The sequence below is a fragment of the Colius striatus genome, chromosome 17 (genome assembly GCF_028858725.1).
Source record: "Colius striatus isolate bColStr4 chromosome 17, bColStr4.1.hap1, whole genome shotgun sequence".
NCBI lineage: Eukaryota > Metazoa > Chordata > Aves > Coliiformes > Coliidae > Colius > Colius striatus.
Genome location: NC_084775.1, coordinates 12,027,752 through 12,046,811, shown reverse-complemented (window position 1 = coordinate 12,046,811; position 19,060 = coordinate 12,027,752). Strand labels below are relative to the sequence as shown.

Sequence of the window (19,060 nt, the reverse complement as noted above, 5' to 3'; positions counted from 1 at the left end):
GTTCTGACTACATAAGTGAACTGGTGTGTAAAGAACCGCCCACATAATTTCATCATCTTTAAACTCAGCATCAGTCACACTTTCCAGATCAGGTTCTAATCTCTGCATTTTGCTATTTTTTCTTACATTGCTGTGATTCATCTTGATCACGGGGTGTTTCCATTGAAGGTAGCCCAGTTATGAAATATGCTCAGGAAAAGGGGCAGGAGGGTCAAGCAATTGGAAACAGCAAAAATAGCAGGACATATGTCCTGTACCCCTTTACAGTCATTTCCAAGATGGGAAGAAGAATGGGTGCATATATCTAAGTGGGCTGAAGTACAGTTTGCTCTGGGGTCCAGTTTGACCGCTGGCTTGTGATGGGAGTTTGTCTCTGCACATGGTAGTAACATGTATCGATTTTAGAGAAGAGAAAGATGTGGAGTGTAACTGAGGGATAATGGGGTTTGTACTCTTTTCAATTTTTTATGTCATTTAGTAAGTGCTGATCTTGCATTAAGATGTCACTGTCAAACTGGATAGCATTAAAGAGGAAAAGAGTTGCTAAATTTTCAGCAGGTCGAAGTATTCTCGGATCCCTAGGCACTTTCAGTAAAAAGTCTGTTGGAATAAAGGATGGCTAAAAATGTTTTTAATCTAGGCTTTTTAAAATTTCTCTTTTGAGAGCCACTGTAATAAATCGAAATTATTGATTTAGCCTGTAGCAGTCCTAAGATTCACTCATTTAAGAGTTGAAACTGCTCTATTACTCAGAGCAATAACCCAACACTTTGAAATCTCTCATCAGAGGCTCCTGGTCCACACATGTAGACAAGCATTCAGCAAAGATTTCCGTTTGTTTATGGATCATACATCAGCTGAAGTCTCTGCACTGCTTTTCTTAGTAATTATCTGCCTGCCTTGCCTTCTCTCACTGCACCCTGTGAAAGCCTTGGTGGCACTGGGTTTGTAGTTTACTGTTTCTGGGCTCAGCTGAGCCATGGCCATGCATGGCCAGTACAAACTGTTTCTGTATTGACAAGTTTAACATCATTCCACCTCTTACTAATCCTCTGCAAAGAAACAGAATCTGGTTTGCGTTCTAGCATCTGTGCTATTAGCCACACAGTGAGTCTATCCGTGGGCTTACGTGTGGCTTGTGTATATGTGATCCCATGTTTTAAATCCCTTGTGTTGAAGAGAGAGTTAAATACAGCTTTTGATACAACCTGTCCTGGGTATTCACATAAGAAAAATCTCATTCCAAGAGTCAATATTTCTCAGAGTACTGTAGGTGCTATCAAGAGTCCTGATGGTATCAAAAGTGTGTGTTCTGACCTTAAAGTGGGCAAGAGATGACAAATTCCATGGCAGTTCCTCTCTATGACACTTTGTTTTGCTTTTTATGCATTTTTTATTATCTTTCCATTGACAGAACATTTCTGTTTTACCTGCTTTTTCTAAATCAGTGCTCCTCAGAAGCATTCACACAGCTCTGCAGCACAGTTCTTCTCCTGGGGCAGTAATTTATTGCTAGCCTATGCCAGTAGTAAATTACTAACCCCTATCACTAACTTGCTGGCTCAGCTGTTGTAACGACTAAGTAGCACCTAATCATTGCCCATCTGCTCCAGCAAAGGAGTAACTACAGGTTCAGTGCTCCTCACTTATGCCTGTGTGCTCAGACACAGATCTGGAGTGGCTGTTTAGCAGATCAAAGGGAGTCCTTGCTCCCTTGTGCAAGCATGTGGTCCAGTCTAGCCCTGAATGGTTAGCGTGTTTATAGATTAAAATAAATCTAAGGAGTGAACTGACTCAGGGGAACTCTCAAACCAATCCAATTAGACTTATATAGTTTCCTTCGAAGCCCTGCCTTCATGAAGCTTCATTTGTAATCACTACATGCTGTGTACTTTAGAAAAGTTTTATAATTACTTGCTGTTCCGGCTGCTGAGCAGTTCTAAATGTTAGATATTAAGGAATTGCTGTTTCAGTCAGTGAACAAGCTCTGAACATTAAATGTGCTTCATGAGAAGTTTTTTTCTCAGCCATTACACATCTCTGAAGGCATATTTTTTTTTCAAGTGGATGCTTTCCCAGCTGTTGATCATCTCTCTGTTTCTTCTGTATGAAGAGAGAAGGAGGAAACTGATGATAGTGTGACATTGGATAAAAGCTTTATTGCCATGGAGGGAGATGGCTGCATTGCTCACAAATGTAGGCATTGAAGTAATGATGCAGGTCATCCTGAGAAAGTGCCAATAGAACCTTTATCCTACACCATGCATATTTTTTGACATTTTTATGCCACATATTTTGCAGAACAAATTTTTAGCAATGTTTTACAGAATTTTGTAGAATTTTGGTGTCATTTTTATGTTTCTCCACCACTAGAGTTTGATACCTTGGGAAGAAGCAGCCTGTCTTTATCACAGGTCAATAACTTCTTTGCTGACAGCTCAACGAGTGGTACCAAGTGCTTGGTGAGAACTGCAAATCCAAGCATGTGTTTTTTGAAGCAGTGATTTCTTTCACAGAATAGCTCATCAGTTATCAAAAATATGCCTCATACAGAATGAAGTTGACAGTTAAGATGCATATGCTGAAGACTATTTAAGAATATAGAATTGGGTGCTATGGCTCCCATTTCCATTGATACCAGAATAATGGGCCAGCAGTTAATTATTTGGAAAAGCACAGATAGCTCCTTACCTTGTCTCAATCTTCTATATGATCTTGTGTGTGTCACATAGCCCCTTTTTCAGTCCTCATGTGCAAAATTGAGATAGTTATGTCTACAGTGGAATGGAGAAGAAATTTCAGAGTGTATGACCCTCAAGCCCAGCTGCAACAGATGGTGTGTAAATACAGCATGGACAGTAAGTCCCTCATTTTAGTCCTAGAAGATCACACAGTGGCAGATGTAACTGTCAGTAGTGGAAGAGTGATTCTGATAATTCTGCATTTGGGAGGAAGTCAGTCAGTTTATATCAGACTTGTTTATGGTGGAGTTTAGTGCTTCTTAGAGATACAGGCTGTTGCTTGTGGCTCCAGTGAAGATAATATTGCTGAGAATATATCAGAGGCAGTAGCAGTCAAGTGTGGTTTATGTTACAGTTGTGCTCTTTGCCATGCAGGAGCCAAATGTATATGTGTGTGTGTGCATAATAGATGAAAAAATGTTGAAAAGTTTTTTGATTGTTATAATCAAAGTCAAAAAGCATCATGAACTTAAAATGTAAAGTCCAAAAGGTGTGCTAGAGTCTTCTGTGTATTATTAGGTTGGACTGAAAAAAGAATCCCTTTGTGTCTAAACTACAAGTTATACACATGTAGGAAGTATGGAATAGGAAAAAATCCCAAGTCTACACCAGGAGATGACTTGTCCCTGTCTACAAAACACTTCCCAAATGTGTCCGCTTGCCTGCATCCTAATGTAGCCAGCATGAACTAAACTTTGTGCTGCAGGTGATCATGTAGAAAGATGTGGTCACCTCATACTGCCTGTTTTGAACCATAAGACGTGGTTACAATGATGAACTACAGTAAGTTGTGGTCGATCCACATGGCAATTGTATGTCATGAAATGCTACATAAAAACAAGATGCCCAAAGATTTTGTTCTGGCTATTGGTTCTGGGTATTTCCCCTGGGTAGCTCAAAGCCAGGCTCGAGTGGGTGCTGCAGGTAAACAGTATGGACAGCCAAGAGTAGAACACCAGGCAACTCTGTAATTGTTTGAAGGACCAGGAAAAATTAGGTGTTGTGAACTGAGAGCTATGAGCCAGAAGGGGATGAGCCCTCACCTAAGTCAATGTGTCAGGAATCAGTGGGCTGGCTGGAAATGAACTGTTTTCCACCCAAAGATCTCTGATCCTAGTTGTGGGGCTTTTGTCATAAAGCTGTATATTTCACATCTGCTCAGAGGCTATTTAGAGAAGTGTAGACTTCCTGATCAAGAAAACTTTCCCAACATATTAGCTCTTAGAACAGCTTTGATGCGTGCAAAAATTTATTCTCTATTTAGTGTAAGTGAAAGCACTGAGACAGTCAATCTCATGTAAAAACTTCTTCTCTGTCAGTTACTAAGCATCAGATGTAGAAATGGTGAAAACAGTGGTATTTCAGGTGTCATTAATCTAAGGCATAATGGTGCCTTTTACAGCTAAATGAGTGCTGTAGCTCAGGTGAATCGGGTATCTTTGCATATAATCATGCATTCAAATAAATTACCAAATCCAATGCAGTATGTATTCATTTTGAGACATCCCAGAAGTATGTAAACTACAGTTATTGCAGTTGCCTTGCATTTACAAGCTGTAAGATTTATTTAGTGGGAGCTCTTCAAATGGGAATAGTCTGGTCTTGAGTTATGAATTGTTAAACCCATCCATCTATTGCATTACTACACAAAATCACTCTTTAAGTGCATGGAGGAAGTGTGCCACTATTGCAAAAGTGTTACAATGTCTCTCTTTTGACACAGCAAGGAAATAAGTTTAAAGCATTAGGTAGTATTAAGACTTTTCAGAGGAAGCCATCCAAATGAAAACCCATAATCAAAGTAATAATTATCAGGGGAACGCGTTTACTTTCAAAGTAATCATGCAAAGTAAAGCACAGAAAACATCTTAAATAATAAAAAATGGTGATTTCTGTTCAGAGGTAAAAAGAAAGTCTAGCACTAGAGAATATAAGGGCTTTGTACATGATCAATTCTTGATGGATTTTCTCAGAAATGGACCTTTGTGTATTGTACATCAAGAAAGAGGGAAAATTAAAGCTCTTGTATGATGAATACATCCAAAGGTGTGCTGAAGCTGGGGCTGGGTTACTGAAGCTAGGAAGATGACTGTCTTTCTCTTCATTTTTTAGTTACTACAGCACAAGGGTAGCTTGAGGCAATATTCTGTGAAATATGAAGACTTTCCACCCTGTGGAATGGCATTGGGAAAGTCCCAGAAAATCAACGTGTTGTTTCTGATGCAAATCATTTGCACTTAAAAATTACGTAGTACATAGTCCAGCAAATTTCTTATATATATTTACTTTATTTCTGACATAGTTAAAGAAATGTAATGAAAAGGAAGGAATTTTGGCATGTCTTTTCATAATTGTTGTTCAAATTAGCTTATGCCTCATGATTTCATACTATGTTTTATTAGTTACCATCTTTACTATTTGATCTCGACTGCATGAAGTTTTGATTTCCAGAGCATACCACTAAATTTACATGAACCTTGTCAATTTGCCATTTAATCATCTTAGTTTTTTTAAGGGCTTCCATGCAGTATAAATGAACATCAGGGCCAATGAATTTCATTGCTAAGGATTTGTGGGATTTTGATGGTGGACATATAGAATGAATCTCGGTGGGATTTTGCCCATCCTAGTTCTGGGCTTTTCAATCTTCATGAGCTGCATTGGATTAACTTTGGTTGATCATGGTCAAATCCATCTTGTAGTAGGATTGAATCACACCTGCAAAATCATAAAAAATATGTAGTGGAAGAGTATATTTTGCTTTCATCAGATACAATATCCTGGATTTTATCCCTCCACATAGTGTTTATACTAAGAGCGGCTGACCCATTTAGAATAATTCATGTTTGTAAGCTCTGAAGAAGTTGTCAATTGGAAAAGGCCTTGTGTTATAGCTGCATATAAATAGCTGCATTTTCCACTAGCTAATATGATTCACTTCATTTGCCTTCTTCAGCAAAAGTAATAGCTCTTCCCTTTCCCTGTTTTCCTTTTTTTTCAGAAGTAACAGTTTATTCAATGAGGTTGTGCAGATGAACTTTGAAATAGCCAGTTTCAGCAGCCTGTCTGGAACCCAGCCCATCACCTGGCAGGTGGAATACCCTCGGAAGGGGACAACAGACATAACCTTGTCTGAAATCTTCATCTGCCAGAAGGATCTTGTTGGAATTGTTCCATTGGCGATGGTAAGAAACTGTTTCAGCATGTTGTTCCATCCAATCTGTATGTGGTCTGAAAAAGCATGTCCCAGGGCCTCAGACAGGCTTCCAAACAAGTACTCTCTGCCCTGCCTCCCCATGTTATAGCTGTACAGGACTACTTGATAAAATCACGTCTTCATTTAATGATCTGTGAACATCACCCAATTTCAGTTCTTTAAAACTTACCACAGAGGGAAGGGATGCTGCCAGTTCAAAAATCTCTCTGACTTGAAATCCTGAATTTGTGTCATGCATGATTCTCTCCAGGCTACCAACTGGTAACACAAAGCTAAGTTGATTGAGCTTCCTAATTCTAACTGCCATTACATGACTTGAACTTGCTTGAAACTGTAGAACAACTTTACAGGTCCTCGAGCACCTTCTGATAAAGCCTAAGTTGCTTGGTTGTTCCTAGGCTCAGGCTGATACTAATTTTGCTGGCTGTTTCCTAATAGTGTAAGAACTGTGGTATCAAGGAAGAAATAGAAAATAATAATAGGCTCAATAATATATTTAAGAAAAGCAAAGTGTAGGCTTTCATGTGGAAAAATGCACTTTAAATCTACTGGGTTTAAATCTGCTCGCTCTGCTCAGTGTTGTTAGCACGAATCATGGGCTACCTGCCTCCCTGGGAAATCATACCCATTGCCTTTCTTTACAAGGCTCACAAATGTGACTTGTGGAAGCAACATCTCCTTCTCTTTGGTTCAGTGAAGATCCAGTTACTTATGCAAAGCAAGGCTGGGACAGTGAGAGCACCAAGACTTAGCACTTAGGGCCCCTCCTGCAAGTGAACCAACCCTAGGATTAAACTCCAGCTCTGAGCTGAGCAAATAAGAATTTTCAGTGGAGTCTCCAACATCTCAGGTGCACTGTTTTTAGGCAGGCATTTTATTTTCTGTGGGATTTAGGTACGTGCTGAGAACATTTTCCATTCTCACAGGCAAAGTAGGCACTGAACATTTGTTTTGGAAGTCCTGCTGAGCCTCAGGAAAGGGAGAAGCACAAAGCTACCTAGGACAAGGCCAAGTGGCAATTCATAGAGGAACTGCACATGCTACCATAAGTCAATGTTAGAGCTCAGGAACTGGAAGAAGAGTTAGATGTATCCATCCCAGTTGTGAATATTGCATCTCATGTACATAATCTTGGTAGTGAAATTCTGGCAGTCTTTGCTTTGAACAGTGTTCAGTCATTTGCAGCATATAATTATATGAGTATTATTCCCTGGAAGTCCTCATCTTCAATATATTCTTCCCCTTTGAAGAGTAAAACTGCTGCTCATATCAAATGAGGTCATGCCCAGCAATTTCCTGATCCAAAGTCTGTTAAGTCAGCAGAAAGTTCTGCTCCATTCCAGATATGAGAGGGAAATAATTGTCCTCATTACCTGTGGAGTTGAATGGGCAATACAGATTTGAGCATCTGTCCTCTAAAGATTTGAGAAGGTGTATAAGGAAGGCTTTTGTGATCACATTTTGAGATAAGCACCTTCCATATCTGAGGGATAGAAGGGTTTTTTTAAAAATATATCAGGCTTTAATGCCTTTGCACTGGCATAGAAGGTTCCTTATTTACTTGCAGGCTTGTGTCTATTCTAGGTTAAAATTCATCTGCCTACAAGGGTTCCTTTAAGAACTAGAGGTCTAAATAAATTAATTTAGCATTGTATAAATGGTATAAGGTGAGATCCTTTAATTCCAACAGATGTCCCATTTGGCAGCCCTGGTTGTGCAAAGGGGTCAAAGACATTAAACTTTTCTCTTTGCAAAGATTTCCTGTATTTATCTCACTTCTATACAGTTGGCTGGAACCAAAATATAGTGTGGTAACAGAATCCAGTCAGATGGGATACCAATGCAAAACTGGCTTTGCTTTGCTGGCAGAATATTAGTAGATAAAGGGAATTTTCAGAGTTTTCTGTTAGCTAACACTGGCTATCCAGCCAGGGTGCTTTCTTCATTTAGTCATTAATCTCTAGCTGAGGTGATTATCTGGCAGTTTTCTTGTTCAGAAACAAGAGCCACACTGAAAAGAGAGAGGATGATACCGTATCTGCTGAGAAGTCAGATCATTCTCTTTATCTCAACTACATACCATAAAGAAACAGCACTTATTGTGCACAGAAATTACATCTCAGTGTTTATCAGCAGGTGTGTTTCATAATCCTCTGGAGGGTAAAGCAGATTTTGTTGATATAAGCATGGAGTGTTCCTACAGTAAAACTACCAACAACCAAAGTAAAATCTGTCATTCAGAATATTTAAAGGTGGCCAAAAAAGGGGAAAGAAGGAGCTGCCCAAAGATACCATATTGGATCTGATTGAGTCTCCACATTGATCTGATGGACATCCTAGTCACACTTTTGGGGTTGAAAGCAGCAAACTTCTGCTTGGTTTGACTGTAACATAAAGGTTGTCTTTGACTCACAGAGTAAGGCATGTCTCATGTGATCCATTCCAAACTTATGAAGCAAGAAAGATCCTGCATCCTTTACTGCCCTATGCCTGATTAGATTGCAAAATAATAGTAAGATGAAAACCAAGTGGGCCTTCAAAAGGTTAGTGCAGCTGTTGCTACAGTATTTTGGAATGAAAGAGATTAAAGAATTGACATTGTCAGTAAGAACTGAACCGGGAATTTTAAAAGAGCCTTCTAGGACTCGGCTCAGTGGAGCAAATGGTAGGATACAGTTGCTGAAAACTCAGTGGAAATTCATCATACATTCAAAAGAGAGGGATTTAGTACAATCCATATTCTGTGCACCTAACTTCTGTGCTAAATAGTGTATATAGGTGAGAAATAACACCACAGTAATGCTGCTTCAGCAATCACTACAGTAAAATAAAAGGAGCAAGAGACAGCAAAACTACTGGGCTGAGAGTAAGTCCAATAACGTTTTCAAAGAAAAGAGGTGTAAATTTGAGGTAAGTATACTTTTTTTCCTGAGCAGAGAATTTAGTCAGTCTGAGTAATTTTGAAGGACATTTCACCCTTCACAGTATTTAGAGAGGAAAATGAGACTGAAAAGTTAGGAAAAATGAAAGTCTAACTTATTCTGTTGCTTTCAGGAAAAACATCTGAGTATCTGCTGATAGGAAGAATCTACCTCAGAGATTTAATCTTCCAGAAGAGAAAATCTACTGGGTTGTGCCCTATTCTAGCTCTTCTGATTTCATGTTACTTGTTACAGGATCAATTAGGAAAGTTCTTTCATAGGAGCTTAATTAATTATCTGCTAAACTGCTTTGAAAACTTCGATTAATCACAGGTAACCTCAGAACTTGCCAATTAAGGCATGCAGGGTACTTAACTTCCCACATTTTCCTCAAATTTCTATCTTGTCCTGAGCAAAAGCAGCCAACTATATTGATTTTACCACTTGACTAGATTAAAAAAACAAAACCAAAATTGCTTTCATTAATAGCCTGCACACACACACACACAAAAGACATGTAGCTCAGGTGCTGAGGGACATGATTTAGTGGTGGGCTTGGCAATGTGAGGTGAATAGTTGGACTTCATGAGCTTAAAAGTCTTTTCCTACCTAAATGATTCTCTGAGTCTAGAAGTCTGTGTATTTGTGTTCAACATGGGAGCATGTTTTAGGAAATTTAGTAAGATTTCTGTTCGTGCTTTAAATGGATAATGCATCTTTTTAATATCATTACATTTTGCTTTGTGTAAGGGCAAGGTAGAAGGCCTGTGGATAAGTTCATTGCTGGAGCACATCAGTATTAAAGGACAACTCCTTCCTGGGAGGTAGCTGGGCAAATTAATGGTGTAATATTGATACCTAACCATCCTGGTCCCCATATATGGAACTGAAGTAGTAGTCCTTCCGTAGCAGGATAAACTCCCTCTGAAAATATAGACCTAAGTAGAGTTTTCATCCCTACATAGTCTGTGACTTCCCACCATAACGTTCTCTCTGTTTCAAGGTCAGAGAAGTGCAGAATTCTCCCTCCTGTTCATCTTACAGTCTTGAGTGAAGCAGGGGGCTTTGAAGAAGAACAGGCTCTGTGGAGCTTTCTAGAAGATAAAATCTGAATCTATATAAACACACCTGTTTCCCAATTTGCTTATCACAAACATGATCTACCTATCAGACTCTTCAGCTGATGGGTATTGTCCCAAATCATTTCATTATGAGTCACATCAAAAAAACACTGTGACATGAAATCAAGAGTTTTTAGAGTGCAGTTCCAAGACTGAGTGTGCTGCATGAAAGACCAGAGTTACAATCTTCTGACGTGAAGGGAAAAGCAGTAACAGAGATCTCTTCTATCAGTTTCCAGCATGGCAGGTTACAATTGTTTAAATGAGGATATTGTTCCTTCCTTTAGATTTATGGTGGATATAATTTCAGTCAAGTTTGCATCATTACTCTATATGCATACCAGGTGAGCCTGCATACCTGCTTAGGAACGGGCCTTGCCACATGGTCTGTTGAGCTGTGACTAGCAATGCACATTGATTATTCTCATCTGTTAAGAATTGGCTTTTTTGTTGTCTACCCATCAGGAAACAAAAGCAAGAAAAAAGTAATGAACTGTTGTTTATTGATCATAATTTGGTCAGAAGATGCAGACAACGTAAAGAATTCAGAATGGCTCAATTTGACAGTGTCATTTAAAGTCCTAGGCATCATTTCTGCAACCCCTGCATTTTTCCCTCTAGCTTCTTGTTTTCTTTACTACAGTCACATTCAGTGCTATGTTTTGCAGGAAATGAGAATGGATCAATAAGGCTATCTCAGATGGCTGGAATTAATTTTGCCACTGGATCGAGTTGTATGTCATTTTCCATGCAGCACACCAGTATGTATCATTTCCTCTTCCAGCATCCTTCATATCTAGCAATGCTATTGAATGGATTGCTTTGAGATTTTTTAAACTCTGAGGAGAGATGAGGTCAGTGAGCTTCCAGATTTTTAAAGATTTCTGCCATTGAGAGAATTTTTAGTTTTCTTTGCTTATTTTCCTACCTGTAGTAGAGAGACATTAATGCAAGGCTTTAATGTAGATGCTTCTCAGCCTCAACAGGAGAGAAATCCTGCAAACCAAACAAAAAATTGCAGAACAGCAAGAATGTGCAGTGAGAGAGACAGCCAGTGAATCAATTACTAGACAATAGTGTTGTGGTAATACCTAAATGCTCCTCTCCAAGAGGAGGGAGCTAACACTAAATGCTGCACAGTCAAGTGTCAGACAGGTCAGAAACCTCTAGAAAATTCTCAGTCTGCAGGCCAAGCTGATGGAACTGCAGTGTTGTTCAGGGCTGGATGAAACCAAGCTCCATGAATGGGAGAGACATACACAGCCAACACTTGGATGTTGGAATACACTTTTGTCCTAACATATAGTGAGTATATATAGGTATTCAAGATCCCCCAGCCAGTCCATGCTGGCTGCTGATCACTTGTGCATGTTAGAAAAGTACTGTCATGTGCTTTTTCTTCTGACATGGCACAATGCAGGGCTGCATGGAGACAGCCAGGTGCCTCCACGCTGATTCTCAGCAGTGCAAATTAGCCTCAGTCGATTCCACGTTCTGCTGCACTTAATTTTGGCATTGACTCATGGCACTGCATTGTGTAACATGTGAAGTCTGGAGATTCTTTTGTTCTTGTGATTTACTGGGCAAGATCTGAGGACTGCTTGAAGTATTTTTCAGGGTTGTGATACTGCTCCATCAGAGGAAGACATCTTAAATAACAGTTTATATTTGAATGGCAGCTGATTAAAATTTTGATTGTTTAACATAACCATGAAACGGTTTCACAGCTGCCACACACATGTGAGCAGAGACCATGCAGAGCCATAGAAGCCAGCAGGAAGTAAGCACTGGACCTAGATGATAGTTCTTGAGAAAGATGTTCCAGGGCTGTGTATTTTGGTGCTGTAGCTGCTTAAGGGCTGTGTTCACCCTGAGTGCCCTCCCCTGCTGCCTTCACTGTTGGATCAGATGGAGAAGGGCAGAGAAGCACTTCTCAGCTGGAGTGGGAGATCAATTCTGAAGGATGATATTCTGCAGAAGTTTGCAGCTATAACAGAACTAGAATGTAAAGGCAGAGAAGTTACCAATTTGTAGGGCTGTAGCATGCATTTAGCAATTCAGACTTTGACCAGAGTCCATCCATGGCCAATGTTTGGAGGCAAATACTATGCTTGATTCTAAATCTCCTCCATCATTGTATTTCTACTGCAAAGGATTTGAAAGAAATATAAAGGCAGATGGAAGAACATGGCACAATTTGGTCCATGAGGTGCTGGCAGAGGTGGAAAGGGAATTGAACTTACCAGTCTCAATTGTTACATTATGTGGATGTTAATATACTAGTTTTCACCTAAACTAGTGCTTTCTCATTACCTTCAGCTAGCCATCAGTTGTCTTAACTGATAAATACAAGTCCAAGCTTATCCAGACAACAAACATTTGTGGTTTTCCCTAGAGAATAAATGATCTCCACCTTCTCATACTGTCCCTTAAAAGTGATGACAGACTGAAGAGTGTCTGCCAGAGCAGGCCAGGTCTGTTTGCAAACACAGCAGCTGCTCAATCAGCTTGAGCATTAAGTGGGTTAGCTGTGACCTATACCAAAAACCAGGAACAACTGCTCTTAACTGGCAGCTTCTAATGATGATTTTCATCTGCAAAGAAAGTTTTAATCTTTCTGGGGAATACTTCATTCTTCACAATCAGGTGAAATATTCACCTAGCAGAATTATGAATTGTTTAGGCTGGACTCAAATTAATGAGGTCCTGAGGTGCTCCAACTTGGACAGTGAAACTATCTGAAAAACAAGGCGATGCTTTACTCTAATGGAAGATAATGAGTTTAAAAAAAAATGGTTTAAAAAAAACCAAACCACCAGGACTTTCAGAAGCCTCAGTATTATAATGAGCTACCTCAAGCATTAAAACACCCAGCAACTTTTCACTTTTGATTGCTATTAGATGGATGTTTGCCTTACTCTGCTTTCAGTTTACAGTTCATTATCCATCCAGACTTACATCACTGAGGATGTTTGTCATGGAATTCATTAAGAATCTGTACTTCAAACTCTGTAGTTTTGCTTGAGGGAGATAAAACACTGTAACTTAGAGAGAGTTCAGTATAGTCATAGGGAGAAAGCTGGCACTGTGCTTCTGGCGCTTTCTTTTTACCTGTGCAGGAGCTGCTATAAAGACATGGGGAGCAGCAAGGGCAATGGGATTTGATCTGTTCATCATCCCAATATCAAAGAATACCAACACTGCTCCACAACTTGGACTACTGACAAAAACTACTTTGCTAAGCTAGAGGTGAACTATGCAAAGGTCTTCTTGCAATGCCCAAGCTCTCCAGGCTGATGCACATATGCTCAATGAATGAAGAGACCAAATGATTGCCCCATTGCTGTGGTGTGTGCCTTAGACTATAGTTGAACTGCAGAGCACAGATGTAAATCAGCACAGCCAGTGAACCTATCAAGACTTTTTTTTTCCTCTCATAAGAAAATCATGCATAATATTTAAAGCACCAGCACCATAGCATGAGCATCAGCAAGCCAGCATGCTCGTGAGAGAGGGAATTTCAGCAAGCAAATGGAAACTGAAGTAGCACTGACATTAATTTTAATCAGGTCCTAGTGATCTGATTTGTCCTCTGTATTTTTTCCTCTAGTAAAACTGATTTTCTTTCTGCAAGATTTGTTACCCCACAGAACAATAATATAGGTTGTAATGATGTAATTTATTGCTGCAATTTGCTTTGGAAATCCTCTATTAGTGAAAAATAGCAACAGTGCAGTTTTATTAATTGCAGGAGTTGAATATTGAATGCTGACTGTCACTATCAGAATTAGTGACTGTTGTACTCTGCTCTCCAAGGCCCTGCAGGACCAGAGCTGTGTGTGTTTTGGAGATTGTGAAATGAGGATTTTGATTAAACTAAGTAAATGTAAAAAAAAAAATAATTCAAGTTCACTGGGGGGTTTGAGAAAATGACAGAGGGAAACATTAGCCTGTAAACTCAGTATTGAAAAACACACCAGTGTGTTCCTGCACCACATAATGTGCTTATGCATAGTCTGGTTCTGCAGCATAGCCCATTTATCTATACCTTCTACCCTCAAACTACTTCTGACAGTTCAAACTGCCAGGTTCCTGATTGAGTTTTACTGTCAAGACACCATTCCAAGGAGAACTACTTTTTCTCTTTTGGGGGTATTTTTTATTTGGTTAATGTGGAAATTTTTCCCCTTGGCATAACAGTTTTATTTTCAGTTGCATAAACCAGATTTTACCAGGATGTAGCTGGGGAAAGAGCATGTGGACAAAATCACTTTGTGTGATTTAAAGGTGATTTCTCCTCCTTTAACATTCTGAAACAGTGCACAATGAAGTGAAATCCAAAAAGCTTGCTATAACCTCTTTGTGATCTTGAGTTCTTGTTTTGGAGAGCTAACAGAAGGTAGGCAGCCTCCTGCTGCATATATTATGTCAGCAGCAGAAACCAAAGCGATCAGTCTAAGACTGGGATGTACTTTGGAATCATTTTGTATAGGGTACTACGTGCCTGTGTGCCAATACCAAGAAGTTTTTATATGGCTTGAAGCTTCGATTGAGCCAGCAGAGAAGACTATGTTTTAGATGCTGGATCTGGGACAAAATGTCAGTTGGAAGCATTGAAAAGCAGTGACTAACAGTGGAGCTGCCAGCTGGCACAAGGTATCCTGCGGCATATGTTTTAAGAATGCCTGGAAGCTTCAGGAGTGAGCTTCGTGTGGTAATAAATAAGTCATTCGAGACTCAGTAATTCCTCCTCGCTGCTCTTACCTCATTCAAATTATGGACAACTCATTAAGCACTGGGAGACTCTGATATGCAAAAATAGGACTTGTCTGATGGACTGGGAGCCACGTGTCTGGACTTAGTTTCTGCCTGCTTTGGATCTTTGGCAACACTGAGGTCTACAACAGTTTACTCCTGGACACAGTAGTTAATATTTCCTATGTTACGTTGCAAGTATTTGACTTATAAGATCATTCTGTACTGCTGATTCTTGATAAAGGAACATTCCCTGCTTAAACATGAAGGCCAATCTCCCCTTCTCAGAATTGGCAATGTTGTTCTGGTCCTGAAGAGCAGAAATGTTAAGTGAAGCAAGGTTTGTGGCCTTTTATTAGGCCGTCCAACAGAGCCAGAATAAAACAGCCAAGCTTTCAAGCCACTTTCAGTGTTGTAAGTTGCTGTGAGATGCTCAGATAAAGATAATGGTCACTGTTTTTGCTTCAGGTTATACTAACAAATAAAATACTCCTTTAAAGAAATGGATTTGATCTCATTGTCTCTGATATCACTGACTTACACAATGATCACAGCAACCTATGTGAAAGATGCTTCTCTATCCACAAACCTCTAGCCAGCACGATCTTGCCAAACAACCCCTGAAGGCAAAACATGTTTTTGCTTGAGTAAGGAGGAAGTAATTGCATCTGTGATTATACATACTTTCTACATTTTGCCTCCTCCTACTGTATGCTGCATTTAGTTCCTATATAGTGTAAGGCTCACCAGTCTGTTAGACGTGTGTCTGATCAATAATTTAATTTTCCTGTGTCATTCTCTCATATTTTTAACTATAGTAAGTTCCTGATGTCTGTACAATATCTGCTGTCATTAATGCAATAATCTGGTTCTTGCCCTCTGTATGCTTGCCTATGTGGGCCTGCTATGAAGTCAGTGAAATCAATAAACTCTTTGAAAAGGAAAAATCATCTAGGAGCAAGGATTGGAAATAATAATGACTATTTTCAGCATTGTTATTACTACTTTTTCATAGCAATTTTGTGGGAGTCTCTTTGTTACAGATTTTGCTTATTGAAAACTAAAACTGTACAGCCAAAACCAGAAAAGGACAAGTAGAATTTTTCTCTTGCTGATTTCAAAATAAGCTAAATGAAATTGTAAGAATTTATCACAAGATTCCCCTTTCACTTCCACTGTGGTTTAAGCAGAGTTCTGACATCCACAAAGTTGAGACAAGTGCCCATGTGCACTCCACAGCCAAAAACCGAGGATCTTAAGGAACTTGTAGAAAATTAATGCTGCCTATAAGAAGGAGAAAGTAACTCATTAATAATCCAGAGTATATTAGTCAACACAAATAAAACAGGGTCACAACCTTCCACAATGACCAAAAAAATCACCCGGGTATCATGCAGTACCCCACTTACAAGAAATTGTCCTTGGGACTTAATCTGTAAAGTCCATGAAGCACAGAGTGAATGTCACCCATCCTGTGACCAGTACTGTGCTGTTCCTGTGAAACAGGCAGCCTAGATAAGATTTTATCTCAATTTTCCAAACCTAACAGTTTGTTCATCATCAAGCATCTGGAGGCCAGGCATGATATCTAAGAGCATGTAAATAACAGTTCTTAGGCACTTTTCCTAGAGCTGCAATGTGAATTGGATCTGTTGTGAAGCATGTCCCTAAAAATGCCACCTTTTTTTTTGGTCTGTAACTGTGTAGATATCTTCAATGTATAATTTAATTTATCAAACTATACTTCCTTGACAGCTTTTCTTGCAACTGCTGTATGATACAGCACTACAAACTGAAGTAAATAAAAACTGTACATAAGTATTTGCAAACATCATGTCCTCACTGTAAGGCTTCTTAGAGTTGTTCTTGACTTCCATCCTTCAAAATCCATATTAAGATTTCCAGCTTTGCTGCCCAGAATGATTTTGTGCTAATGCTACACAGATGTCTCTAAAGGCTATCCCCATACCGATGATGATTTTGGTTTCATATTGACCACAACAAACATCTGCAATGTGTTAAGGGATAAATTCATGATGACAAAAGTATCACTGTGATCCAGATCATCACTAAGTGGTAGAGAAACCCTTGTATCTGTCGTATCTCATTAGTATAACAGCCAATTAAGTCAATGTGTTTTGCTGAGGAGTAGGACCCCAGTACGTTAGGTGGAAGTAAGTGAAGGTTTATAGAAGTACTGAGATTTGACTAAAGGAAAGCACATTAGGGAGGACTCTTTAAAGTTTACTCCATAATGCTTGACAGAATGGAGCTTGGCTTCACTGAAGCTGCTGGCAGAATCACTGCTGATTTCAGTGGGGTCAGGTTGTAAAAAATTGTGTTTACAAAATATTTACAGTAAGAAATCTCTGGGATGGAAATGTGTTATATATAAAGTGAAAAGTACTGCCTCTATCTGCCTGTAATCAAATATGTGGCTTTAGTAATGTGTAATGACTCATAATCTTGTTTCCATTATAGTTGTGTATGTATTTGTGTGCATGTAGATGACTCCCATACAGACGTGTAGTGTGTAATTGTGTGTGCATCCATGCGTGCATCCTAATCTGCAACTGCCTATTGATTACAGCTATTACAGCAATATTATCTTAGATATATAGCCAACTATATAACAGGGCTGCAGGTTTAATTGAAATGAACATGGGAAGAATTTCAGATGGCTAATGAAAATTGCCTTTTTACTAGCAGCTATATTCCCACAGTCGTCACAGGCTGGAGACATCACCAGAGCTGTGCTGGTTCTGCTTAATGGTGAGGCAAACCCAGTTTTACTGGGAGTCCATTTCCAAATAACTTCTTCAGACTCTTGAACAAGGAAGCTAAATGACTGACAGCTCATGAGCCCAGAGAATGCCCTTAAGTTGACAAATTTCACATATTACTGTTTTTGCAACAAAAGAGAACTCTAAGCCATGAAATTATTTCAGCAGGAAAATATTATATAGCTCCATTCATGGCTGCTTAAGCATCCATGAACTATTCCATTATGAGATCACCAGGTGGCTATTGCCTTTCTTTCCCATTTAGGCTCTACCAATATTCCCACTCCCATCTGTGATAAACTTAATAGGACCATTCAGCAATGGAGAAAACATGAGAAATGTTCATCATAGCTGAAGGCTTTCTCAGACAATTATTCCTTAGATGTTTGAGTAAATGAAAAGCTATTTTTGTGATTAGAAAGGGTAGAATGTGTTGCAGTTTCTAAGGCCATTTTATTGGCATAGCTTTTGGTATCTGTAACAAATATTTATCCTTTCCTGGGAACGTTGGAAGTAGCTATAGTCACTGAACTAATGCTCTTATATGTTTCTCTCCACTCTCTTTTCCAACTACGTGGCTACTTTTCTAAGAGTGCTTGTTAGATAAAAACATTATATGTATGAGTATATATTGTAGATGTTGTCATATGTCTACTCTAGTTGAAATATGTATAATTTATACAGTGCATAAATGTATAAAAACATAAGTTTTCAAGAGAATGTAGGACAGTTTATTGCTTGTATTCATCAACTGTAAGTATTTTTGTAAGTATCTGTAAGTGTACTTATATCCATAAGTAGCAATGCTCTGAAACAACAGCAGCAAAAGTTCTCAAGTATGTCAGTCTCAGAATAAGGGGTTTTAACCTGTCACTTCACAGTTTTTCATCTCTTTGCATCTTCTGTGCTCAAAATAACCAATAATGGTGCTGGAGTTGGAATATCTCAGGTAATCATTCACATTTCAACTCATAACTACAATTTTTTCTCTCTAGATAATGTGTTTCCTATGTGAGTGCTTTCATTTCTAAGTCGATTTAGCACAATGCTGAAAGTAAGGAATGAAATTGCACAGGGAGGAGCAGGTAGTTTCCTGTGCTACACATACACATCTTCATAAAAAAAAACCAACAGATTTTTTGTTTCATTTATGTCTAAGTATAGAGAAATAAAATGTGGGCTTCTGCTTCCCATCTCCTGCAGTTGTCCTTAAAAGTTTTTCTATGTTTTAAGTGGTTCCAGAATTGTTTCTTTTGAAGTCATTTTCAGTTACAGACTCTTCCTCCACACAGCAGGAAATACCATCTTTCTTTGAAAGTACATATTGGCCACTGGATCCTGACATATCTGTGCTAGGCAGCAGGAAATAGCTTTAGCAGAATACTTGTTTTTTTCAGTGAGCTGTACCTAATTGAATTTAATGTCACAGCTCTTACAAATCAGAGAGGCCTCCAGCCAGAGGCTCAGTCACTGTTGATACACATTGATTATGATAGGCACTTAAAAAAGACAAACTATGCAC

At 39.0% G+C, this 19,060-nt stretch overlaps 1 protein-coding gene across 2 annotated transcripts in view; it reads left to right on the top strand.

Moving 5' to 3' along the window:
* The window catches only part of TMEM132C (transmembrane protein 132C), a 198,207-nt gene that overhangs the window by 140,587 nt on the left and 38,560 nt on the right, over positions 1 to 19,060 (top strand). For both annotated transcript variants that reach the window (XM_062009842.1, XM_062009843.1), the window contains one exon: positions 5,743 to 5,926. In XM_062009842.1, coding sequence (XP_061865826.1) covers positions 5,743 to 5,926 — 184 coding nt within the window. The remainder of the gene's footprint in view (positions 1 to 5,742; positions 5,927 to 19,060) is intronic.